Below are 24,603 nucleotides of genomic sequence, written 5' to 3'. Positions count from 1 at the left end.
CGAGAATGGCTTCTCCTTTGCCCAAGCTGCCGCTGCCTCTGTTTACCAGCCCATAAAAGGTCGGTAATGACAGGGGTGATGGCTGGGGCAGCGCTTCCAAGGTGCTGCCAGATGCCGGGAATTGTTCTCTGTAAGCAAAGTGAGGGATTAGGGACAGAGCAGGATTTATTGGGGCTGTGAGCTGAGCTCCAGCAGCACCCTGGCTGTCACCTAATAATGGGCCACGGCTGTCCCTCTGATCACTTCCTTCATGTCCAGGACATGTTTTCACACCTGTGTCCCCAATGAGGGGATGCCATGGAATTATCTTGCAACATTATCGCTCTGATGACGCTCGTCACCCTGAATTCCTGATTACTCGGGTTTTTTGTCACCACCCTTTTCCTGAAGCCCCAGGCTCTCTGGGGTGTATAAAAGGGCAGAGCTGCATGCAGAGCTCCATCCGCACTTCTCCACTTGACTCCTCTCATCATCTGGGTAAGTGCAGATCTCCGAAGTCTGTTGGGGATCTCTCTTGGTCCCCTTCCAGGGAATTCCTTCCTTACACATTTGCTTCTTCCCAGGGCGTTTTCCAGAAGCCTTCACCAGTCTCAAGGATGTCCTGCTCCAGCCTGTGTGTCCCCAGCTGCGGGGTGGCCACCCCGGCCCCTCTGGCTGACACCTGCAACGAGCCCTGCGTGCGGCAGTGCCCCGACTCCACGGTGGTCATCCAGCCCCCGGCCTCGGTGGTCACCTTCCCTGGGCCCATCCTCAGCTCCTTCCCGCAGCAGAGCGCCGTGGGCTCGGCCGGAGCTCCCTATGTGGGAGCCGGCTCCGGGGGCGCCTTTGGAAGCCGTGCGGGCTACGGGGCCCTTGGGGGCTATGGAGGTTATGGAGGCTGGGGCTATGGAAGCCGTGGTGGCTACGGGGGTTGGGGCTATGGAGGCCTTGGGGGCTATGGGGGCTATGGGAGCTGTGGCTACGGCGGCTGGAGCAGTGGCCACCGCTACCTGAATGGCAACTGCTGGCCCTGCTAAGCCCCAGCCCCAGTGCTGCCTCAGAACAAGAAGGGCTCCAGGAGAAACCCTGGCACATCCCGACCCGACGCTCTGTGGACCAAAACCCCTTGGGCATGGCCGGGCTCCGCACCTCGGCAGCCTCGTGCCAGCTTGGGAACCAGCTCTGCCTTGTCCCTGCCCTTCCTGAGCATCCCCGTGGGGCTCCTGGTGCCCCGGTGCTAGAGACTGGCCTGGGGCTGCTGCTCCTACTCGCCCGGCTGTGCCCAGGGCCAGGCCACGGCAAGCCCTTGGCCATGGCCCTGCTCCTCTGCCCAGCCCCTCCTGCCCTCCCCCTGCAATAAAAGCTCTCTTGCATTGCAATGTTGACTCCTGGTTTTCCTTCATCCTCCCTTTTCCCGCTGCCCCAATCTCCGGGCTGTCTGCTGGGCTCTTGCAATCGCCCTGGGAGGTGCCCTGGAGCCCGGGCACAGCTGGCTCCGTGTGTCCCAGCTGGGCATGTCTGACCCCGCTGCCTCTGGGGAGCACATCCCTCACAGCTCCCCGTGCTCTCCCAGCAGCAGGACCCGTAGGACATCCCCAATGCCCTCACTGACCATGGGAAAGGACCACGAGGCTCCTGCAGAAACTCTTCCGAATCCTCAGCCAAAGCAGCAAAGCGGAAATCGCCTCTGGGACTGCACTGTTGCAGTTGAGATGGTCACAACGCAGAGCAACACACTGCATTTTCAGAAGGCTTCAAACCTGGTTTTATTCTTGCACATATGCTTTTTATACATTCCTACAAAACTCAGGAATTTCACTTTTCTCATTGGTCAGGAGAGACAAACAAAGTGCGCATTGGAAGAGGTAGCCGCAGGTGTCTCTTATTTCTCCTTCTTTCTTTCTTGGTTTCTGTGTCAACGACCTCGGTAGGAAATTCTTTCAGGGGTGAACACGGATCCTCTTCTTAAACTTCTCTCTGGCTCACAGAAGTCGCTGTAAAACCTCTCCCACACTGGGCTGGCATTGCTGGGGCACATGGAAGGTGCAGGGAAATGCAGGATGACTGCTGCATGTCCCAGGTGTTCTGGCCTGTCGGCCTTGAGGTGGAGGCAGCTGGGAAGGGAGGAGACAGACCCGAGCAGATCTTGCCCAGTCTCCTCTCCACGCCATGGAACCACCACAGGGTTCAGTCTCGTGGAGCTCTTGGAGCAGGAGCTTGGAGTTCCCACCTCCACGAGGTCCCTTCCTTTGTCTATTGATCAGTCTGAAAATTCCTTCCTCAGATCAAATAAACAACAAAAGCTCCCTGGGTTTGGGGTTCCATACTTGTTTTAAGTTCATATAGATCAGTTTTAGACAATATTCTATGAATGTGTATGCCTATTATGGCAATAGTTCCAATGTATCCAGTATTACCAATCTATTAAATAATATTTTAATGTTGGCCATGTCATTCAGCGTGAGCAGGGTTGGCAAAGGCCAGGCCGGTGTGTCCCGGAGCCCGGGGCTGTGGGCAGTTCTGCTGCTGCTCCTGGGCAGAGCCGTGTCCCTGGCGAGGCCTGGGTGACACCGGCGGTGCCAGGAGGGGCTTCTGCAGCCGCAGCGGGGGCGAGGCGGGGCCGGCAGCGCTCTGAGGAGCCGCGCTGGAATCCCCGGGAGAAGCGGGAGCAGGAGGCAGCGGCGGTGCAGGAATGGTGGAGGGGATGAGGGAGCAGTGGGTGCGGTTGTGGTGCTGCTCTCCCTCTCCCTGCGGAGCCGGGGCCTCCCGAGAGCCCCGAGCGGGGCCGGCTCCCTTGGGGGGCTGCACTCGCCCCCCACTGCCCAGGGCCCTGGGGCTCCAGCGGCCCTCGGGCAGTGTCCCACGGGCAGGGGGCTGGCGGTGGGGCCCGGGGCTCCTGTGGGGCTGCCGAGAGGGGCCCGCAGCGGGCAGGGGCCGGGCAGGGAGCGGGAGAGGCCCCGTGCCAGGGGCCGGGCAGGGTCTGGCTCGGGGGGACTCTGCTGCGGGGCTGGGCTGGCCAAGGACGGGCAGGAGGAGCCCGGGCAGCTGCCGGGGCTTCTCCTCCGCCGTCGCCGAGCGGGGCCCTGGGCGAGGGCTCCCCGCGTGTCCCGGCCGTGGGCAGAGCAGGAGCCGAGCTGGGGCTGTGCTGGGAGCCGGCAGCGATCGCTGCGGGGCACCGAGAGCGGCTGGAAGGCGATGGAGCATGGCCGGGGGATGTCCCAGGTTCCAGGGACAATCAAAGGTTCTAGGGACATCCAGGCACATTCCATGTCCCAAATCCCACCGACTGCCAGTGCCAGCAGAAATGTTCATTGCAAGGTTTTGGGGTTCCCTGCCATGTCTGTGAATTGCCCCTCGGAGGTTCTGCAGGACATTGGGGTTTCCGTGTCCCAGTTTCCTTTGATGGTCCCGCAAAGAGCAGAGGGGGCAGATGCCACTGGTGGGCAAGCCCCAAACCCCCAGGGAAGGTGGAGAGCGGCGGGACAGAGCCCGGGAGAGCCGTGACAGAGGGGACACCACGGGAGGGGCCGAAGGGCAGCAGCGGGGCCGGGTCCCTGCGGCTCCTCCCGCCCCGTGTCTGCCAACTGGGCCCTGGCCGAGCCCTCCTGGAGGGGCTGCATTGCCCAGCTGGCCCCGAGGGCTGGCCCAGGGCCTCTTGGCCGAGCCCCCCAGAGCCAGGCTGGCTCTGCCCGTGGCCCAGGACAGGCCCAGCTGGGCTCGGCTGGCTCACGGGCACGGCCGAGCTGGGGCTCAGGGTGGCGGGGCTGGGCACAGCACGTCCCAAAGGATGCTCGGCATTCTTTGTAAGCAACGTGAGGGATTAGGGACAGAGCAGGGTTTACTGGGGCTGTGAGCTGAGCTCCAGCAGCACCCTGGCTGTCATGTAATGATGGGCCATGGCTGTTCCTCCCATGGGTCCAGGGCACGTTTCCACACCAATCTCCCCGATGTTGATGTCTATAATTGTATTGCGTCATTATCTCTCTGATGTAGCTTGTCAGCGAGAATTCCTAATTACCTGGGTTTTTTTGCCACCGCTCCCTTTCCTGATGCCCCAGGCCCTTGGGGAGATGTATAAAAGGCCCAAAGGTTTCACAGAGCTCTATCCACCTTCCACTGCTTGACTCGCCTTGTCAACTTGGTAAGTCCAGCATTTCCTCCTCTTTCCTTCTCCATCCGTGGCTTTCTCAAGGAATCTTTGGGGCTTTCTGGGGGAACCTTTGGCTGTGTGCCCCTCTTGCTCTGCCAGTGCAGAGCTGGGAAGGCTGGGGCTACACCAGGTGACTGAGGGCTTTTGGAAGCTTGAGGACTTTGCTCCTTCGGATGTCAAAGTCTTCTTCATTGCCATGGGCAAGCAAGACTCCGGGATGGTGAGGGCAGCAAGGGATGTGAGCAGGCATTTCGATGGGACGGGGCTGTGTTCAGAAGGGCTGGGATGATCGTGAGTGAGTTCTGGGCCATGGGGAGCAGGTGGGCAAGAGCAGCAGGGCTTTGGGCCGAGTCCTTGGTGTGAGCCGTGGCTGTGCCTTGTCTTGCAGCTTTGCCAGCCGAGCCGAAGGATGTCCTGCTCCAGCCTGTGTGTCCCCAGCTGCGGGGTGGCCACCCCGGCCCCTCTGGCTGACACCTGCAACGAGCCCTGCGTGCGGCAGTGCCCCGACTCCACGGTGGTCATCCAGCCCCCGGCCTCGGTGGTCACCTTCCCCGGGCCCATCCTCAGCTCCTTCCCGCAGCAGAGCGCCGTGGGCTCGGCCGGAGCTCCCTATGTGGGAGCCGGCTCCGGGGGCGCCTTTGGAAGCCGTGCGGGCTACGGGGCCCTTGGGGGCTATGGAGGTTATGGAGGCTGGGGCTATGGAAGCCGTGGTGGCTACGGGGGTTGGGGCTATGGAGGCCGTGGGGGCTACGGGGGCTGGGGTTGTGGAGGCTGGGGCTATGGAGGCCTTGGGGGCTATGGGGGCTATGGGAGCTGTGGCTACGGCGGCTGGAGCAGTGGCCACCGCTACCTGAATGGCAACTGCTGGCCCTGCTAAGCCCCAGCCCCAGTGCTGCCTCAGAACAAGAAGGGCTCCAGGAGAAACCCCGGCACATCCCGTCCCGACGCTCTGTGGACCAAAACCCCTTGGGCATGGCCGGGCTCCGCACCTCGGCAGCCTCGTGCCAGCTTGGGAACCAGCTCTGCCTTGTCCCTGCCCTTCCTGAGCATCCCCGCGGGGCTCCTGGTGCCCCGGTGCTAAAGACTGGCCCAGGGCTGCTGCTCCTGCTCGCCCGGCTGTGCCCAGGGCCAGGCCACGGCAAGTCCTTGGCCATGGCCCTGCTCCTCTGCCCAGCCCCTCCTGCCCTCCCCCTGCAATAAAAGCTCTCTTGCATTGCAATGTTGACTCCTGGTTTTCCTTCATCCTCCCTTTTCCCGCTGCCCCAATCTCTGGGCTGTCTGCTGGGCTCTTGCAATCGCCCTGGGAGGTGCCCTGGAGCCCGGGCACAGCTGGCTCCGTGTGTCCCAGCTGGGCATGTCTGACCCCGCTGCCTCTGGGGAGCACATCCCTCACAGCTCCCCGTGCTCTCCCAGCAGCAGGAGCCGCAGGACATCCCCAATGCCCTCACTGACCACGGGAATGGACCACGAGGCTCCTACAGAAACTCTTCCGAATCCTCAGCCGAAGCAGAAAAGCTGAAATCACCTCTGGGACTGCGCTGTTGCAGTTGAGATGGTCACAACACAGAGCAACACACTGCATTTTCAGAAGGCTTCAAACCTGATTTTATTCTAGCACGCAAGCTTTTTATACATTCCTACAAAACTCAGGAATTTACACTTTTCTCATTGGTCAGGAGAGACAAACAAAGTGCGCATTGGAAGAGGTAGCTGCAGGTGTCTCTTATTTCTCCTTTCTTTCTTGGTTTCTGTGTCAACGACCTCGGTAGGAAATTCTTTCAGGGGTGAACACGGATCCTCTTCTTAAACTTCTCTCTGGCTCACAGAAGTCGCTGTAAAACCTCTCCCACACTGGGCTGGCATTGCTGGGGCACATGGAAGGTGCAGGGAAATGCAGGATGACCGCTGCATGTCCCAGGTGTTCTGGCCTGTCGGCCTTGAGGTGGAGGCAGCTGGGAAGGGAGGAGACAGACCCGAGCAGATCTTGCCCAGTCTCCTCTCCACGCCATGGAACCACCACAGGTTTCAGTCTCGTGGAGCAGGAGCTTGGAGTTCCCACCTCCACGAGGTCCCTTCCTTTGTCTATTGATCAGTCTGAAAATTCCTTCCTCAGATCAAATAAACAACAAAAGCTCCCTGGGTTTGGGGTTCCATACTTGTTTTAAGTTCATATAGATCAGTTTTAGACAATATTCTATCAATGTGTATGCCTATTATGGCAATAGTTCCAATGTATCCAGTATTACTAATCTATTAAATAATATTTTAATGTTGGCCATGTCATTCAATGTGAGCAGGGTTGGCAAAGGCCAGGCCGGTGTGTCGTGGAGCCGAGGTGTCTTTGTTTGTATAGCGAGGAATCTGTGAAGGAAGGCAAGGGCCTCCCGTGAAATGGAAAAGGTAAAACCCCTCCCTCCAAATTACCACAATTTCAAAATAAAAAGGATCTGAGGCAAAGATATGGGAATGGCAATAACAGTTCTTTACTAGGAAAAAACGAAATTAAAAAAAAAAATGTAATTAGTACAAACAAAACTACTGATAGAGTCAAAAACCTGACACCCTGAGGAGTCAGGGTGTTAGTGATCGTCCAGTTGAATGATGGCTGCTCCTCCTGCTCCTGGAGTGGCAGATGAAATGCTGCTGAAGCGATGATCCCGTAGAAGGGTGTAGTTTTCTCTGACCTTCTCTGACCTTTTCTCAGACCTTCTCTGAAGGTCTGGTGATAGAGTAGATGGGCCTGGTCTTCCTCTGGGAATCCAGTGAACAGGCAGAGTTGCTGCCTCAAGAAATGCTGATTTTATGCAGGTAGGGATGCTTGGCTCCTCCCTCAGGGTGGAGGATCTTACAACGGGATGATGTAACTTTCTCAGTCATGCAGTGAGCCATTCAATGGCCCATTAACAGAAGATATCTCCCTGGAGGGAGACATTGCTCTTGGAAGAGATAAGAAAACTGCCCAACTTACCAGAAGAAACCAGCCCCACCTCTGACAGATGGCAAATAGAATATATGTTTATCTTACAAGCCAGGACATTATCCACCCCTTATTCTATTTCCATCTGCATCACAATGAAATCTTACACTCAGTTCTCACTTAAGACTCGGTTTCCCTGTGGTACGCAACGGGTTTCTCCATCTTTCTGCATTACCCACTAAGTGTAACCACGTCTTTGAGCAAAAACAATCTCACGAATGGGTTTGTCTTTGCCTGAGGTGGGATTAAGCTAAACAGTTTTTCCTAAAATACCTTTCAGATGTAACACAGGGATTTTATCTCTATTTACCGTGTGCAAGGGTTCTGACTGGGCAGGACTAGCTTGATTGATGGACCCTCGGGTGTTGACCATCGAGGTTGCTTTTGCCAGGTTCATTTCCCAGTTTCTAAATGTTCCCCACCAAGTGTCTTCAGGGTAGTGTAAGGAGTCTGTTGTACCATTCAACTTTGCCGGCAGCTGGAGTTTGATAGGGAATATGATATATCCATTCGATACCATGTTCTCTGGCCCAGGTGTTGATAAGGCCGTTCTTGAAATGGGTGCCATTGTCAGACTCAATTCTCTCAGGTGTGCCATGTCTCTACAGGACTTGCTTTTCTAGGCTTGAGATGGTGTTCCAGGCAGTGGCATGAGGCACAGGGTAGGTCTCTAGCCATCCAGTGGTGGCTTCCACCATGGTCAGCACATAGCGCTTGCCTTGGCGTGTCTGGGGCAGTGTGATGTAGTCAATCTGCCAGGCCTCTCCATACTTGTACTTGGACCACCGTCCACCATACCACAGGGGCTTCACTCGCTTGGCCTGTTTGATGGCAGCACACATTTCACAGTCATGGACAACCTGGGAAATGCTGTCTATGGTTAGATTTACTCCTCGGTCTCGTGCCTACTTGTAGGTGTCATCTCTGCCCTGATGACTTGAGGCATCATGAGCCCATTGAGCCAGGAACAACTCCCCCTTATGGTGCCAATCTAAGTCTATCTTTGACACTTCTATTCTTGATGCCTGATCTACTTGCTCGTTGTTTCGGTGCTCCTCATTAGCCCGACTTTTGGGGACATGGGCATCTACATGACGGACTTTCACTGTTAGTTTCTCTACCCGAGAGGCAATGTCTTTCTATATATTAGCAGCCCAGATTGGTTTTCTTCTACGTTGCTAGTTGGCCTTTCTCCACCTTCCTAGCCAGCCCCACAGAGCATTGGCTACTATCTATGAATCAGTATAAAGGTAGAGCTTTGGCCACTTCTCCCTTTTAGCAATGTCCAGGGCCAGCTGAATGGCCTTGAGTTCAGCGAGTTGGCTCGATCCACCTTCCCCTTCAGTAGCTTGTGCAACTTGTCGTGTGGGGCTCCATACAACTGCTTTCCACTTCCGGTTCATCTCTACGATGTGACAGGAACCATCAGTGAAAAGGGCGTAGCGTGTTTCCTCTGCTGGTAGTTGGTTATATGGTGGAGCTTCTTCAGCCCTTGTCACTTGTACCTGCTTCTCATTGTCACTGATACTAAAGTTTTCACCTTCTGGCCAGTTCGTAATTATCTCTAAAATCTCAGGGCAATTCAGGTTTCCAATACAGGCGTGCTGGGTGATGAGGGCAATCCATTTGCTCCATGTGGCGTCAGTGGCATGGTGGGTAGTAGGAACCTTTCTTTTGAACATTCACCCCAGCACCGGGAGTCAGGGTGCCAGGAGGAGTTGTGCTTCTGTGCCAATCCCCTTTGAGGCTGCTTGAACTCCTTCATAGGCAGCCAAGATTTCCTTCTCTGTGGGGGTGTAGTTGGCTTTGGACTATCTGTAACTTCAGCTCCAGAATCCCAGTGGTCGGCCTCGAGTCTCACCAGGCACTTTCTGCTAAAGGCTCCAGGACAAACCATTGTTCCCAGCTGCAGAGTAGAGCACATTCTTGACTTCTGGTCCCATCTTGACTGGGCCAAGGGCTACAGCATGAGCAATCTTCTGCTCAATCTGGGTGAATGCTTGTTGCTGCTTAGAGCCCCAGTGGAAATTGTTCTTTTTGCAGGTGACCAGGTAAAGAGGGCTCACAGTCTGGCTATACTCAGGAATGTGCATTCTCTAAAAACCTATGGCACCTAGGAAAGCTTGTGTTTCCTTTTTGCTGGTTGGTGGAGACATCGCTGTGATCTTGTTGACGACTTCAGTGGGAATCTGACGCTGTCCATCTTGCCATTTCACTCCCAGGAACTGGATCTCTCGGGTAGGTCCCTTGACTTTGCTTTTCTTGATGGCGAAGCCAGCTTCTAGCAATATCTGGATGATCCTCTTACCTCTTTCAAACACTTCTGCCGCTGTGCTCCCCCACACAATGATATCATTGATGTGTTGTAGGTGTTCTGGAGCCTCACCCTTTTCTAGTGCAGCCTGGATCAGTCCATGGCAGATGGTGGGGCTGTGTTTCCACCCCTAGGGCAGTCGGTTCCAGGTGTACTGCACGCCCTTCCAGGTGAAAGCAAATTGAGGCCTGCATTCTGCTGCCAGAGGAATGGAGAAAAACGTATTAGCAATATCAATAGTGGCATACCATTTACTGCCTTGGACTCCAGCTCGTACTGGAGTTCCAGCATACCTGGTACAGCAGCGCTCAGCAGTGGAGTCACTTCATTTAAGCCACGATAGTCCACAGCCAATCTCCATTCTCTGTCAGATTTGCACACAGGCCAGATGGGGCTGTTGAAGGGTGAGTGGGTTTTGCTGACCACCCCTTGGGTCTCCAGCTCACGAATCATTCTGTGGATGGGGATTACAGCATCTCGATCTGTCTGATACTACTGGTGGTGCACTGTTGAGGTCGCAATTGGCACGCGTTGCTCTTCTACCCTTAGGAGTCCTACTGCAGACGGGTTTTCTGACAGTCCAGGCAAGGTGTTTAATTGCTTAATGTCCTCTGCTTCTACAGCAGCTATTCTAAAAGCCCACCTGAGTCCCTTTGGGTCTTTGTAATAGCCGTTCCGGAGGCAGTCTATGCCTAGAATACACGGAGCATTTGGGCCAGTCACTATAGGATGTTTTTTCCACTCCTTCCCAGTTAGGCTCACCTCGGCTTCCACTAGGGTCAATTGCTGCGATCCCCCTGTCACACCAGCAATGGAAACAGGCTCTGCCCCTACATGTCTCGATGGTATCAGAGTACACTGCGCACCAGTATCAACTAAAGCATCATATTTTTGTGGTTCTGATGTGCCAGGCCATCAGATCTACACTGTCTAGAAGCTCCGGTTTTCCCATGCCTCTCCCTGGCTAGGGACAGGGCCTCTCTAACCGTGGTTATTATTCTTTTCCTGGGCATATATACTAGAGGTTCTTTCAAGGGGGTCTGACAGATCGTACCTGACAGCTTGGTCATGGGAGGTTGAGGCTACCTTCACTTTGGTGGAACTCCCCCGGTTAGAGTTTCCCTCTTTGAGTTGACACACCCGTGCTGCCAGGACAGAAGTGGGTTTCCCATCCCACCTTCCCATGTCTTTTCTATGGTCACGCAGGAAGAACCACAGACTAGCCTTTGGGGTGTACCCTCTCTCTTTATCTGGGGAATGTTGGGCTCTGACTTTGGGGCCTGTGACTCGCACAGGTGCTGCATTAACCTTCCTCATCTCCTCCCTCATCTCCTCTTTGAACTCTTTAATCACAGCTGAGATATGAGCCTGCATTGGGCCATTAATCATACTCTCATAATTCCTAAGTTTGTTAGCAACAGAACCCACTGTCTCTCAGTTAGTGTCAGCATCGATTGTTGCGATGAAAGTGGTGTACTGAGATGGCCCAAGATTTGCTAGACTCCACAGCATTTGCCCTGTGCACCTGACCTTGTCAGGGTCATTATCATGCTTTCCATCCCTCCCAAAGAGTACCTCAATACTGCCACTTCCCTCAGCTGTTGGATCCCTTCCTCAAGGGTCTTCCAGCGCATTCTATGATGGTGCTCCTACATTCTCTCCCTGTGGACAAACCTCTCTCTGACACTCAATAAAAGCCGCTCCCAGAGAGAAAGGGACCCTGGCTCCCTTACAAAAATCTGATTCATACCTGAGTCCTGGGTCAAGGGTCCCAAGTTCCTTGCCTCACTACCATCCAGCTGCATGCCTGTACCCATAAGGTCCCAGACCCAGAGTAACTAGGTAGTATAAGCCTCACGTCCTCGTCGCACAATGTCTTTGTGCAGGTTACAGAGACTTTCATACGTCAGGGACTCGGTGATGATCGCAACCTCTGGCTCTCCTGTGGGTTGTGAGGTTCCTCCATTCCTATCCCTATCTGGGTGCTCTGCTTTCATCTTAGACTTCCTTGTTTCTACTGGGGCAACTGCTGCTGGCTGGGACTGCCTTTGTGGTTCAGCTGGAACCTGGACAGCTGTAACATCTGTGGGTTCCACAGCTGTACTATTAGACTATCCCTCTTCAAGGCAAAGGGAGGGTTTCTCACCAGCTGGGGAAATGCACTCCTTCAGCATCTCACGTATCTCCTTAACCAGAACCCTCACCCAATCTGGGTGGTTCATTTCTGAGGTGGGCTGCAGGGCAGGGTCAGGCTCTGCAGCAGTATCCCTAGTCTCTGGTGTAGGTGTTAAGGTAGTTATCCAGGTTAATCTTCCCTTATCTCTGAGTGCTAAATAGAACAGGCCTATCAGCAACACCACCCATTGTATGATGTCATTAGCATTTAGAGTGGATCTTAACCCTTCAAAAACTGGTGGAGCAGACCCAAAAAGATGGTTAAAAGGTTGGGAGAAAATTTCCCCTGGTGTCATTTCCTCACAGTAGGTACTATTATTAAAGTAACCTAAAAAAGTACAGTTAGTGTGTGATAGCTCTGAATCCATGTACCTGCCTTCCAGAGGAAGTTAAAGATCCATGAATTCCTCACCTTACTAACCCATAAGCCAAACTGGGTAACAGCCACAGCAGCCTTAGTTATAGGACCCATTATCCTAGGGTGACAGTATGGTGCTTGTATCCCAAATCGTGTGTTCTGTTAATGCCTGATATTATATTCTGTGCCTTCAGGACTGACTCTGAAAGTGAAGGATTGTTTTGTCTTGTTATCAGTCGGCTCACCTCCCCCCATGGTCTGTGTCTGGGAGAGGCTTGGCTGGCTGGGCTTTGCTTGCTTGCTCGCTTGCTTTTGCTTTTGCTTTTGCTTATTATTTAGTTTAGCTAGGCAGTCCAATTTTTACCCTGGACTGCTTCTTTTTCCCTTCCCTTTCCCTTTCCTGAATATCAACTGAACCTGCTCTGGACCTGGACCTGGGAAACACCAAGAAACACTGACAGCCTGCATTTTTGTGACCTGCAGCAGCCATCCCCAGCGCCAGAGACTGATAGCTGGGTGACCACTCCCAGGAGAGACTTTCTGAATTTGTCATCTCTTCAGAATGGTGAAAGGGTTTTGTCATCTGGTGTTGTTTTTTTGTATTGGGGACTGTTTTGCTTGTTAAATAAACAGGGTTTTTCCATTTCTCTCTGAGGAAATCCTTCCTGAACCAGGTGGGGGAGGGGCCGTGGGGGTTTGCTTTCAGGGGCTCCTTCCAGAGGTCTTCTCCCAAATTTTGCCCTAAACTAGGTCACCCATGTCTAGATAAGGGCCTACAAATGGGAGAAATATAGCCACAACCACGTGCCAATCAAACCAGGGTAAGCTAGACCACATGGTGATACTTAAAGATGTGTCTAGATCAGCACACACACACACAAAAAAAAAAATTTAGATTACTTAAGAACTGGTAATCCTTTTTTCCTCTCAATGCCCTCGTACGCAACGTTGGGCGCCAAAATCTGTCTTCACTTGAAAAGAGAAGAGTCTGTGAAGGAAGGCAAGGGCCTCCCGTGAAATGGAAAAGGTAAAACCCCTCCCTCCAAATTACCACAATTCCAAAATAAAAAGGATCTGAGGCAAAGATATGGGAATGGCAATAACAGTTCTTTACTAGGAAAAAACTAAATTTTAAAAAAAAAATGTAATTAGTACAAACAAAACTACTGATAGAGTCAGAAACCTGACACCCTGAGGAGTCAGGGTGTTAGTGATCGTCCAGTTGAATGGTGGCTGCTCCTCCTGCTCCTGGAGTGGCAGATGAAATGCTGCTGAAGCGATGATTCCGTAGAAGGGTGTAGTTTTCTCTGAAGGTCTGGTGATAGAGTAGGTGGGCCTGGTCTTCCTCTGGGAATCCAGTGAACAGGCAGAGTTGCTGCCTCAAGAAATGCTGATTTTATGCAGGTAGGGATGCTTGGCTTCTCCCTCAGGGTGGAGGATCTTACAACGGGATGATGTAACTTTCTCAGTCATGCAGTGAGCCATTCAATGGCCCATTAACAGAAGATATCTCCCTGGAGGGAGACATTGCTCTTGGAAGAGATAAGAAAAATGCCCAACTTACCAGAAGAAACCAGCCCCACCTCTGACAGATGGCAAATAGAATATATGCTTATCTTCCAAGCCAGGACACCAGGGCTGTGGGCAGTTCTGCTGCTGCTCCTGGGCAGAGCCGTGTCCCTGGCGAGGCCTGGGTGACACCGGCGGTGCCAGGAGGGGCTTCTGCAGCCGCAGCGGGGGCGAGGCAGGGCCGGCAGCGCTCTGAGGAGCCGTGCTGGAATCCCCGGGAGAAGCGGGAGCAGGAGGCAGCGGCGGTGCAGGAATGGTGGAGGGGATGAGGGAGCAGTGGGTGCGGTTGTGGTGCTGCTCTCCCTCTCCCTGCGGAGCCGGGGCCTCCCGAGAGCCCCGAGTGGGGCCGGCTCCCTTGGGGGGCTGCACTCGCCCCCCACTGCCCAGGGCCCTGGGGCTCCAGCGGCCCTCGGGCAGTGTCCCACGGGCAGAGGGCTGGCAGTGGGGCCCGGGGCTCCTGTGGGGCTGCCGAGAGGGGCCCGCAGCGGGCAGGGGCCGGGCAGGGAGCGGGAGAGGCCCCGTGCCAGGGGCCGGGCAGGGTCTGGCTCGGGGGGACTCTGCTGCGGGGCTGAGCTGGCCAAGGACGGGCAGGAGGAACCCGGGCAGCTGCCGGGGCTTCTCCTCCGCCGTCGCCGAGCGGGGCCCTGGGCGAGGGCTCCCCGCGTGTCCCGGCCGTGGGCAGAGCAGGAGCCGAGCTGGGGCTGTGCTGGGAGCCGGCAGCGATCGCTGCGGGGCACCGAGAGCGGCTGGAAGGCGGCGGAGCATGGCCGGGGGATGTCCCAGGTTCCAGGGACAATCAAAGGTTCCAGGGACATCCAGGCACATTCCATGTCCCAAATCCCACCGACTGCCAGTGCCAGCAGAAATGTCCATTGCAAGGTTTTGGGGTTCCCTGCCATGTCTGTGAATTGCCCCTCGGAGGTTCTGCAGGACATTGGGGTTTCCGTGTCCCAGTTTCCTTTGATGGTCCCGCAAAGAGCAGAGGGGGCAGATGCCACTGGTGGGCAAGCCCCAAACCCCCAGGGAAGGGGGAAAGCGGCGGGCGAGAGCCCAGGAGAGCCGTGACAGAGGGGACACCACGGGAGGGGCCGAAGGGCAGCAGCGGGGCCGGGTCCCTGCGGCTCCTCCCACCCCGTGTCTGCCAGCTGGGCCCTGGCCGAGCCCTCCTGGAGGGGCTGCATTGCCCAGCTGGCCCCGAGGGCTGGCCCAGGGCCTCTTGGCCGAGCCCCCCAGAGCCAGGCTGGCTCTGCCCGTGGCCCAGGACAGGCCCAGCTGGGCTCGGCTGGCTCACGGGCACGGCCGAGCTGGGGCTCAGGGTGGCGGGGCTGGGCACAGCACGTCCCAAAGGATGCTCGGCATTCTTTGTAAGCAACGTGAGGGATTAGGGACAGAGCAGGGTTTATTGGGGCTGTGAGCTGAGCTCCAGCAGCACCCTGGCTGTCATGTAATGATGGGCCATGGCTGTTCCTCCCATGGGTCCAGGGCACGTTTCCACACCAATCTCCCCGATGTTGATGTCTATAATTGTATTGCGTCATTATCTCTCTGATGTAGCTTGTCAGCGTGAATTCCTAATTACCTGGGTTTTTTTGCCACCGCTCCCTTTCCTGATGCCCCAGGCCCTTGGGGAGATGTATAAAAGGCCCAAAGGTTTCACAGAGCTCTATCCACCTTCCACTGCTTGACTCGCCTTGTCAACTTGGTAAGTCCAGCATTTCCTCCTCTTTCCTTCTCCATCCGTGGCTTTCTCAAGGAATCTTTGGGGCTTTCTGGGGGAACCTTTGGCTGTGTGCCCCTCTCGCTCTGCCAGTGCAGAGCTGGGAAGGCTGGGGCTACACCAGGTGACTGAGGGCTTTTGGAAGCTTGAGGACTTTGCTCCTTCGGATGTCAAAGTCTTCTTCATTGCCATGGGCAAGCAAGACTCCGGGATGGTGAGGGCAGCAAGGGATGTGAGCAGGCATTTCGATGGGACGGGGCTGTGTTCAGAAGGGCTGGGATGATCGTGAGTGAGTTCTGGGCCACCGGGAGCAGGTGGGCGAGAGCAGCAGGGCTTTGGGCCGAGTCCTTGGTGTGAGCCGTGGCTGTGCCTTGTCTTGCAGCTTTGCCAGCCGAGCCGAAGGATGTCCTGCTCCAGCCTGTGTGTCCCCAGCTGCGGGGTGGCCACCCCGGCCCCTCTGGCTGACACCTGCAACGAGCCCTGCGTGCGGCAGTGCCCCGACTCCACGGTGGTCATCCAGCCCCCGGCCTCGGTGGTCACCTTCCCCGGGCCCATCCTCAGCTCCTTCCCGCAGCAGAGCGCCGTGGGCTCGGCCGGAGCTCCCTACGTGGGAGCCGGCTCCGGGGGCGCCTTTGGAAGCCGTGCGGGCTACGGGGCCCTTGGGGGCTATGGAGGTTATGGAGGCTGGGGCTATGGAAGCCGTGGTGGCTACGGGGGTTGGGGCTATGGAGGCCGTGGAGTCTACGGGGGCTGGGGTTGTGGAGGCTGGGGCTATGGAGGCCTTGGGGGCTATGGGGGCTATGGGAGCTGTGGCTACGGCGGCTGGAGCAGTGGCCACCGCTACCTGAATGGCAACTGCTGGCCCTGCTAAGCCCCAGCCCCAGTGCTGCCTCAGAACAAGAAGTGCTCCAGGAGAAACCCCGGCACATCCCGACCCGACGCTCTGTGGACCAAAACCCCTTGGGCATGGCCGGGCTCCGCACCTCGGCAGCCTCGTGCCAGCTTGGGAACCAGCTCTGCCTTGTCCCTGCCCTTCCTGAGCATCCCCGCGGGGCTCCTGGTGCCCCGGTGCTAAAGACTGGCCCAGGGCTGCTGCTCCTGCTCGCCCGGCTGTGCCCAGGGCCAGGCCACGGCAAGCCCTTGGCCATGGCCCTGCTCCTCTGCCCAGCCCCTCCTGCCCTCCTCCTGCAATAAAAGCTCTCTTGCATTGCAATGTTGACTCCTGGTTTTCCTTCATCCTCCCTTTTCCTGCTGCCCCAATCTCTGGGCTGTCTGCTGGGCTCTTGCAATCGCCCTGGGAGGTGCCCTGGAGCCCGGGCACAGCTGGCTCCGTGTGTCCCAGTTGGGCATGTCTGACCCCGCTGCCTCTGGGGAGCACATCCCCCACAGCTCCCCGTGCTCTCCCAGCAGCAGGAGCTGAAGGACATCCCCAAAGCCCTCGATGACCACAGTAATGGACCACGAGGCTCCTGCAGAAACTCTTCCGAATCCTCAGCCGAAGCAGCAAAGCTGAAATCCCCTCTGGGACTGCGCTGTTGTAGTTGAGATGGTCACAACACAGAGCAACACACTGCATTTTCAGAAGGCTTCAATCCTGGTTTTATTCTAGCACGCAAGCTTTTTATACATTCCTACAAAACTCAGGAATTTACACATTGGTCAGGAGAGACAAATAAAGTTATCCATAGAATAGACAATTGCAGGTTTCCCTTATTTCTCCTTTCTTTCTTAGTTTCTGTGTCAACGACCTCGGTAGGAAATTCTTTCAGGGGTGAACACGGATCCTCTTCTTAAACTTCTCTCTGGCTCACAGAAGTCTCTGTAAAACCTCTCCCACACTGGGCTGGCATTGCTGGGGCACATGGAAGGTGCAGGGAAATGCAGGATGACCGCTGCATGTCCCAGGTGTTCTGGCCTGTCGGCCTTGAGGTGGAGGCAGCTGGGAAGGGAGGAGACAGACCCGAGCAGATCTTGCCCAGTCTCCTCTCCACGCCATGGAACCACCACAGGGTTCAGTCTCGTGGAGCTCTTGGAGCAGGAGCTTGGAGTTCCCACCTCCACGAGGTCACTTCCTTTGTCTATTGATCAGTCTGAAAACTCCTTCCTCAGATCAAATAAACAACAAAAGCTCCCTGGGTTTGGGGTTCCATACTTGTTTTAAGTTCATATAGATCAGTTTTAGACAATATTCTATCAATGTGTATGCCTATTATGGCAATATTTCCAATGTATCCAGTATTACCAATCTATTAAATAATATTTTAATGTTGGCCATGTCATTCAGCGTGAGCAGGGTTGGCAAAGGCCAGGCCGGTGTGTCCCGGAGCCCGGGGCTGTGGGCAGTTCTGCTGCTGCTCCTGGGCAGAGCCGTGTCCCTGGCGAGGCCTGGGTGACACCGGCGGTGCCAGGAGGGGCTTCTGCAGCCGCAGCGGGGGCGAGGCGGGGCCGGCAGCGCTCTGAGGAGCCGCGCTGGAATCCCCGGGAGAAGCGGGAGCAGGAGGCAGCGGCGGTGCAGGAATGGTGGAGGGGATAAGGGAGCAGTGGGTGCGGTTGTGGTGCTGCTCTCCCTCTCCCTGCGGAGCCGGGGCCTCCCGAGAGCCCCGAGCGGGGCCGGCTCCCTTGGGGGGCTGCACTCGCCCCCCACTGCCCAGGGCCCTGGGGCTCCAGCGGCCCTCGGGCAGTGTCCCACGGGCAGGGGGCTGGCGGTGGGGCCCGGGGCTCCTGTGGGGCTGCCGAGAGGGGCCCGCAGCGGGCAGGGGCCGGGCAGGGAGCGGGAGAGGCCCCGTGCCAGGGGCCGGGCAGGGTCTGGCTCGGGGGGACTCTGCTGCGGGGCTGGGCTGGCCAAGGACGGGCAGGAGGAGCCCGGGCAGCTGCCGGGGCTTCTCCTCTGCCGTCGCCGAGCGGGGCCCTGGGCGAGGGCTCCCCGCGTGTCCCGGCCGTGGGCAGAGCAGGAGCCGAGCTGGGGCTGTGCTGGGAGCCGGCAGCGATCGCTGCGGGGCACCGAGAGCGGCTGGAAGGCGATGGAGCATGGCCGGGGGATGTCCCAGGTTCCAGGGACAATCAAAGGTTCCAGGGACATCCAGGCACATTCCATGTCCCAAATCCCACCGACTGCCAGTGCCAGCAGATATGTCCATTGCAAGGTTTTGGGGTTCCCTGCCATGTCTGTGAATTGCCCCTCGGAGGTTCTGCAGGACATTGGGGTTTCCGTGTCCCAGTTTCCTTTGATGGTCCCGCAAAGAGCAGAGGGGGCAGATGCCACTGGTGGGCAAGCCCCAAACCCCCAGGGAAGGGGGAAAGCGGCGGGCGAGAGCCCAGGAGAGCCGTGACAGAGGGGACACCACGGGAGGGGCCGAAGGGCAGCAGCGGGGCCGGGTCCCTGCGGCTCCTCCCACCCCGTGTCTGCCAGCTGGGCCCTGGCCGAGCCCTCCTGGAGGGGCTGCATTGCCCAGCTGGCCCCGAGGGCTGGCCCAGGGCCTCTTGGCCGAGCCCCCCAGAGCCAGGCTGGCTCTGCCCGTGGCCCAGGACAGGCCCAGCTGGGCTCGGCTGGCTCACGGGCACGGCCGAGCTGGGGCTCAGGGTGGCGGGGCTGGGCACAGCACGTCCCAAAGGATGCTCGGCATTCTTTGTAAGCAACGTGAGGGATTAGGGACAGAGCAGGGTTTATTGGGGCTGTGAGCTGAGCTCCAGCAGCACCCTGGCTGTCATGTAATGATGGGCCATGGCTGTTCCTCCCATGGGTCCAGGGCACGTTTCCACACCAATCTCCCCGATGTTGATGTCTATAATTGTATTGCGTCATTATCTCTCTGATGTAGCTTGTCAGCGTGAATTCCTAATTACCTGGGTTTTTTTGCCACCGCTCCCTTTCCTGATGCCCCAGGCCCTTGGGGAGATGTATAAAAGGCCCAAAGGTTTCACAGAGCTCTATCCACCTTCCACTGCTTGACTCGCCTTGTCAACTTGGTAAGTCCAGCATTTCCTCCTCTTTCCTTCTCCATCCGTGGCTTTCTCAAGGAATCTTTGGGGCTTTCTGGGGGAACCTTTGGCTGTGTGCCCCTCTCGCTCTGCCAGTGCAGAGCTGGGAAGGCTGGGGCTACACCAGGTGACTGAGGGCTTTTGGAAGCTTGAGGACTTTGCTCCTTCGGATGTCAAAGTCTTCTTCATTGCCATGGGCAAGCAAGACTCCGGGATGGTGAGGGCAGCAAGGGATGTGAGCAGGCATTTCGATGGGACGGGGCTGTGTTCAGAAGGGCTGGGATGATCGTGAGTGAGTTCTGGGCCACCGGGAGCAGGTGGGCGAGAGCAGCAGGGCTTTGGGCCGAGTCCTTGGTGTGAGCCGTGGCTGTGCCTTGTCTTGCAGCTTTGCCAGCCGAGCCGAAGGATGTCCTGCTCCAGCCTGTGTGTCCCCAGCTGCGGGGTGGCCACCCCGGCCCCTCTGGCTGACACCTGCAACGAGCCCTGCGTGCGGCAGTGCCCCGACTCCACGGTGGTCATCCAGCCCCCGGCCTCGGTGGTCACCTTCCCCGGGCCCATCCTCAGCTCCTTCCCGCAGCAGAGCGCCGTGGGCTCGGCCGGAGCTCCCTACGTGGGAGCCGGCTCCGGGGGCGCCTTTGGAAGCCGTGCGGGCTACGGGGCCCTTGGGGGCTATGGAGGTTATGGAGGCTGGGGCTATGGAAGCCGTGGTGGCTACGGGGGTTGGGGCTATGGAGGCCGTGGAGTCTACGGGGGCTGGGGTTGTGGAGGCTGGGGCTATGGAGGCCTTGGGGGCTATGGGGGCTATGGGAGCTGTGGCTACGGCGGCTGGAGCAGTGGCCACCGCTACCTGAATGGCAACTGCTGGCCCTGCTAAGCCCCAGCCCCAGTGCTGCCTCAGAACAAGAAGTGCTCCAGGAGAAACCCCGGCACATCCCGACCCGACGCTCTGTGGACCAAAACCCCTTGGGCATGGCCGGGCTCCGCACCTCGGCAGCCTCGTGCCAGCTTGGGAACCAGCTCTGCCTTGTCCCTGCCCTTCCTGAGCATCCCTGCGGGGCTCCTGGTGCCCTGGTGCTAAAGACTGGCCCAGGGCTGCTGCTCCTGCTCGCCCGGCTGTGCCCAGGGCCAGGCCACGGCAAGCCCTTGGCCATGGCCCTGCTCCTCTGCCCAGCCCCTCCTGCCCTCCTCCTGCAATAAAAGCTCTCTTGCATTGCAATGTTGACTCCTGGTTTTCCCTCATCCTCCCTTTTCCCGCTGCCCCAATCTCCGGGCTGTCTGCTGGGCTCTTGCAATCGCCCTGGGAGGTGCCCTGGAGCCCGGGCACAGCTGGCTCCGTGTGTCCCAGCTGGGCATGTCTGACCCCGCTGCCTCTGGGGAGCACATCCCTCACAGCTCCCCGTGCTCTCCCAGCAGCAGGAGCTGAAGGACATCCCCAAAGCCCTCGATGACCACAGTAATGGACCACGAGGCTCCTGCAGAAACTCTTCCGAATCCTCAGCCGAAGCAGCAAAGCTGAAATCCCCTCTGGGACTGCGCTGTTGTAGTTGAGATGGTCACAACACAGAGCAACACACTGCATTTTCAGAAGGCTTCAAACCTGGTTTTATTCTTGCACATATGCTTTTTATACATTCCTACAAAACTCAGGAATTTACACATTGGTCAGGAGAGACAAATAAAGTTATCCATAGAATAGACAATTGCAGGTTTCCCTTATTTCTCCTTTCTTTCTTAGTTTCTGTGTCAACGACCTCGGTAGGAAATTCTTTCAGGGGTGAACACGGATCCTCTTCTTAAACTTCTCTCTGGCTCACAGAAGTCTCTGTAAAACCTCTCCCACACTGGGCTGGCATTGCTGGGGCACATGGAAGGTGCAGGGAAATGCAGGATGACCGCTGCATGTCCCAGGTGTTCTGGCCTGTCGGCCTTGAGGTGGAGGCAGCTGGGAAGGGAGGAGACAGACCCGAGCAGATCTTGCCCAGTCTCCTCTCCACGCCATGGAACCACCACAGGGTTCAGTCTCGTGGAGCTCTTGGAGCAGGAGCTTGGAGTTCCCACCTCCACGAGGTCCCTTCCTTTGTCTATTGATCAGTCTGAAAATTCCTTCCTCAGATCAAATAAACAACAAAAGCTCCCTGGGTTTGGGGTTCCATACTTGTTTTAAGTTCATATAGATCAGTTTTAGACAATATTCTATCAATGTGTATGCCTATTATGGCAATAGTTCCAATGTATCCAGTATTACCAATCTATTAAATAATATTTTAATGTTGGCCATGTCATTCAGCGTGAGCAGGGTTGGCAAAGGCCAGGCCGGTGTGTCCCGGAGCCCGGGGCTGTGGGCAGTTCTGCTGCTGCTCCTGGGCAGAGCCGTGTCCCTGGCGAGGCCTGGGTGACACCGGCGGTGCCAGGAGGGGCTTCTGCAGCCGCAGCGGGGGCGAGGCGGGTCCGGCAGCGCTCTGAGGAGCCGCGCTGGAATCCCCGGGAGAAGCGGGAGCAGGAGGCAGCGGCGGTGCAGGAATGGTGGAGGGGATGAGGGAGCAGTGGGTGCGGTTGTGGTGCTGCTCTCCCTCTCCCTGCGGAGCCGGGGCCTCCCGAGAGCCCCGAGCGGGGCCGGCTCCCTTGGGGGGCTGCACTCGCCCCCCACTGCCCAGGGCCCTGGGGCTCCAGCGGCCCTCGGGCAGTGTCCCACGGGCAGGGGGCTGGCGGTGGGGCCCGGGGCTCCTGTGGGGCTGCCGAGAGGGGCCCGCAGCGGGCAGGGGCCGGGCAGGGAGCGGGAGAGGCCCCGTGCCAGGGGCCGGGCAGGGTCTGGCTCGGGGGGACTCTGCTGCGGGGCTGGGCTGGCCAAGGACGGGCAGGAGGAGCCCGGGCAGCTGCCGGGGCTTCTCCTCTGCCGTCGCCGAGCGGGGCCCTGGGCGAGGGCTCCCCGCGTGTCCCGGCCGTGGGCAGAGCAGGAGCCGAGCTGGGGCTGTGCTGGGAGCCGGCAGCGATCGCTGCGGGGCACCGAGAGCGGCTGGAAGGCGATGGAGCATGGCCGGGGGATGTCCCAGGTTCCAGGGACAATCAAAGGTTCCAGGGACATCCAGGCACATTCCATGTCCCAAATCCCACCGACTGCCAGTGCCAGCAGATATGTCCATTGCAAGGTTTTGGGGTTCCCTGCCATGTCTGTGAATTGCCCCTCGGAGGTTCTGCAGGACATTGGGGTTTCCGTGTCCCAGTTTCCTTTGATGGTCCCGCAAAGAGCAGAGGGGGCAGATGCCACTGGTGGGCAAGCCCCAAACCCCCAGGGAAGGGGGAAAGGGGCGGGCGAGAGCCCAGGAGAGCCGTGACAGAGGGGACACCACGGGAGGGGCCGAAGGGCAGCAGCGGGGCCGGGTCCCTGCGGCTCCTCCCACCCCGTGTCTGCCAGCTGGGCCCTGGCCGAGCCCTCCTGGAGGGGCTGCATTGCCCAGCTGGCCCCGAGGGCTGGCCCAGGGCCTCTTGGCCGAGCCCCCCAGAGCCAGGCTGGCTCTGCCCGTGGCCCAGGACAGGCCCAGCTGGGCTCGGCTGGCTCACAGGCACGGCCGAGCTGGGGCTCAGGGTGGCGGGGCTGGGCACAGCACGTCCCAAAGGATGCTCGGCATTCTTTGTAAGCAACGTGAGGGATTAGGGACAGAGCAGGGTTTATTGGGGCTGTGAGCTGAGCTCCAGCAGCACCCTGGCTGTCATGTAATGATGGGCCATGGCTGTTCCTCCCATGGGTCCAGGGCACGTTTCCACACCAATCTCCCCGATGTTGATGTCTATAATTGTATTGCGTCATTATCTCTCTGATGTAGCTTGTCAGCGTGAATTCCTAATTACCTGGGTTTTTTTGCCACCGCTCCCTTTCCTGATGCCCCAGGCCCTTGGGGAGATGTATAAAAGGCCCAAAGGTTTCACAGAGCTCTATCCACCTTCCACTGCTTGACTCGCCTTGTCAACTTGGTAAGTCCAGCATTTCCTCCTCTTTCCTTCTCCATCCGTGGCTTTCTCAAGGAATCTTTGGGGCTTTCTGGGGGAACCTTTGGCTGTGTGCCCCTCTCGCTCTGCCAGTGCAGAGCTGGGAAGGCTGGGGCTACACCAGGTGACTGAGGGCTTTTGGAAGCTTGAGGACTTTGCTCCTTCGGATGTCAAAGTCTTCTTCATTGCCATGGGCAAGCAAGACTCCGGGATGGTGAGGGCAGCAAGGGATGTGAGCAGGCATTTCGATGGGACGGGGCTGTGTTCAGAAGGGCTGGGATGATCGTGAGTGAGTTCTGGGCCATGGGGAGCAGGTGGGCAAGAGCAGCAGGGCTTTGGGCCGAGTCCTTGGTGTGAGCCGTGGCTGTGCCTTGTCTTGCAGCTTTGCCAGCCGAGCCAAAGGATGTCCTGCTCCAGCCTGTGTGTCCCCAGCTGCGGGGTGGCCACCCCGGCCCCTCTGGCTGACACCTGCAACGAGCCCTGCGTGCGGCAGTGCCCCGACTCCACGGTGGTCATCCAGCCCCCGGCCTCGGTGGTCACCTTCCCCGGGCCCATCCTCAGCTCCTTCCCGCAGCAGAGCGCCGTGGGCTCGGCCGGAGCTCCCTACGTGGGAGCCGGCTCCGGGGGCGCCTTTGGAAGCCGTGCGGGCTACGGGGCCCTTGGGGGCTATGGAGGTTATGGAGGCTGGGGCTATGGAAGCCGTGGTGGCTACGGGGGTTGGGGCTATGGAGGCCGTGGGGGCTACGGGGGCTGGGGTTGTGGAGGCTGGGGCTATGGAGGCCTTGGGGGCTATGGGGGCTATGGGAGCTGTGGCTACGGCGGCTGGAGCAGTGGCCACCGCTACCTGAATGGCAACTGCTGGCCCTGCTAAGCCCCAGCCCCAGTGCTGCCTCAGAACAAGAAGTGCTCCAGGAGAAACCCCGGCACATCCCGACCCGACGCTCTGTGGACCAAAACCCCTTGGGCATGGCCGGGCTCCGCACCTCGGCAGCCTCGTGCCAGCTTGGGAACCAGCTCTGCCTTGTCCCTGCCCTTCCTGAGCATCCCTGCGGGGCTCCTGGTGCCCCGGTGCTAAAGACTGGCCCAGGGCTGCTGCTCCTGCTCGCCCGGCTGTGCCCAGGGCCAGGCCACGGCAAGCCCTTGGCCATGGCCCTGCTCCTCTGCCCAGCCCCTCCTGCCCTCCTCCTGCAATAAAAGCTCTCTTGCATTGCAATGTTGACTCCTGGTTTTCCCTCATCCTCCCTTTTCCCGCTGCCCCAATCTCCGGGCTGTCTGCTGGGCTCTTGCAATCGCCCTGGGAGGTGCCCTGGAGCCCGGGCACAGCTGGCTCCGTGTGTCCCAGCTGGGCATGTCTGACCCCGCTGCCTCTGGGGAGCACATCCCTCACAGCTCCCCGTGCTCT

General features: G+C 58.0%; 5 protein-coding genes across 5 annotated transcripts; all 5 read left to right on the top strand.

Moving 5' to 3' along the window:
- Positions 1-596: 596 nt before the first annotated feature.
- On the top strand, positions 597-1,317 carry LOC128820527 (claw keratin-like). The gene has a single exon (XM_054001301.1). It carries the CDS (start codon positions 597-599, stop codon positions 1,014-1,016), a length of 420 nt encoding a protein of 139 aa, XP_053857276.1. The 3' UTR covers positions 1,017-1,317.
- A 2,726-nt stretch (positions 1,318-4,043) lies between these two features.
- LOC128820518 (claw keratin-like) lies at positions 4,044-5,006 on the top strand. Its single transcript, XM_054001293.1, has 2 exons — positions 4,044-4,120; positions 4,518-5,006. The coding sequence occupies exon 2, from the start codon at positions 4,539-4,541 to the stop codon at positions 5,004-5,006; it is 468 nt and encodes a 155-aa protein (XP_053857268.1). The 5' UTR covers positions 4,044-4,120; positions 4,518-4,538.
- A 9,465-nt stretch (positions 5,007-14,471) lies between these two features.
- Positions 14,472-16,412, top strand: LOC128820519 (claw keratin-like). The gene is made up of 2 exons (XM_054001294.1): positions 14,472-15,224; positions 15,622-16,412. Exon 2 carries the CDS (start codon positions 15,643-15,645, stop codon positions 16,108-16,110), a length of 468 nt encoding a protein of 155 aa, XP_053857269.1. The 5' UTR covers positions 14,472-15,224; positions 15,622-15,642; the 3' UTR covers positions 16,111-16,412.
- Positions 16,413-18,452: 2,040 nt separating this feature from the next.
- LOC128820520 (claw keratin-like) lies at positions 18,453-20,393 on the top strand. Its single transcript, XM_054001295.1, has 2 exons — positions 18,453-19,205; positions 19,603-20,393. The coding sequence occupies exon 2, from the start codon at positions 19,624-19,626 to the stop codon at positions 20,089-20,091; it is 468 nt and encodes a 155-aa protein (XP_053857270.1). The 5' UTR covers positions 18,453-19,205; positions 19,603-19,623; the 3' UTR covers positions 20,092-20,393.
- Positions 20,394-23,604: 3,211 nt separating this feature from the next.
- Positions 23,605-24,374, top strand: LOC128820521 (claw keratin-like). The gene has a single exon (XM_054001296.1). It carries the CDS (start codon positions 23,605-23,607, stop codon positions 24,070-24,072), a length of 468 nt encoding a protein of 155 aa, XP_053857271.1. The 3' UTR covers positions 24,073-24,374.
- The last annotated feature ends 229 nt before the right edge of the window (positions 24,375-24,603 follow it).

Source organism: Vidua macroura, chromosome 29, assembly GCF_024509145.1.
Source record: "Vidua macroura isolate BioBank_ID:100142 chromosome 29, ASM2450914v1, whole genome shotgun sequence".
In the NCBI taxonomy this organism is placed as follows: Eukaryota; Metazoa; Chordata; class Aves; order Passeriformes; family Viduidae; genus Vidua; species Vidua macroura.
Note: the sequence above shows the minus strand (reverse complement) of the source record. Positions and strands in the feature narration are given on the sequence as shown.

What these genes read in the sequence shown, in the direction of transcription:
- LOC128820527 (XM_054001301.1), top strand. Translation starts at nt 597, where the DNA reads ATGTCCTGCTCCAGCCTGTGTGTCCCCAGCTGCGGGGTGGCCACCCCG.
- LOC128820518 (XM_054001293.1), top strand. Translation starts at nt 4,539, where the DNA reads ATGTCCTGCTCCAGCCTGTGTGTCCCCAGCTGCGGGGTGGCCACCCCG.
- LOC128820519 (XM_054001294.1), top strand. Translation starts at nt 15,643, where the DNA reads ATGTCCTGCTCCAGCCTGTGTGTCCCCAGCTGCGGGGTGGCCACCCCG.
- LOC128820520 (XM_054001295.1), top strand. Translation starts at nt 19,624, where the DNA reads ATGTCCTGCTCCAGCCTGTGTGTCCCCAGCTGCGGGGTGGCCACCCCG.
- LOC128820521 (XM_054001296.1), top strand. Translation starts at nt 23,605, where the DNA reads ATGTCCTGCTCCAGCCTGTGTGTCCCCAGCTGCGGGGTGGCCACCCCG.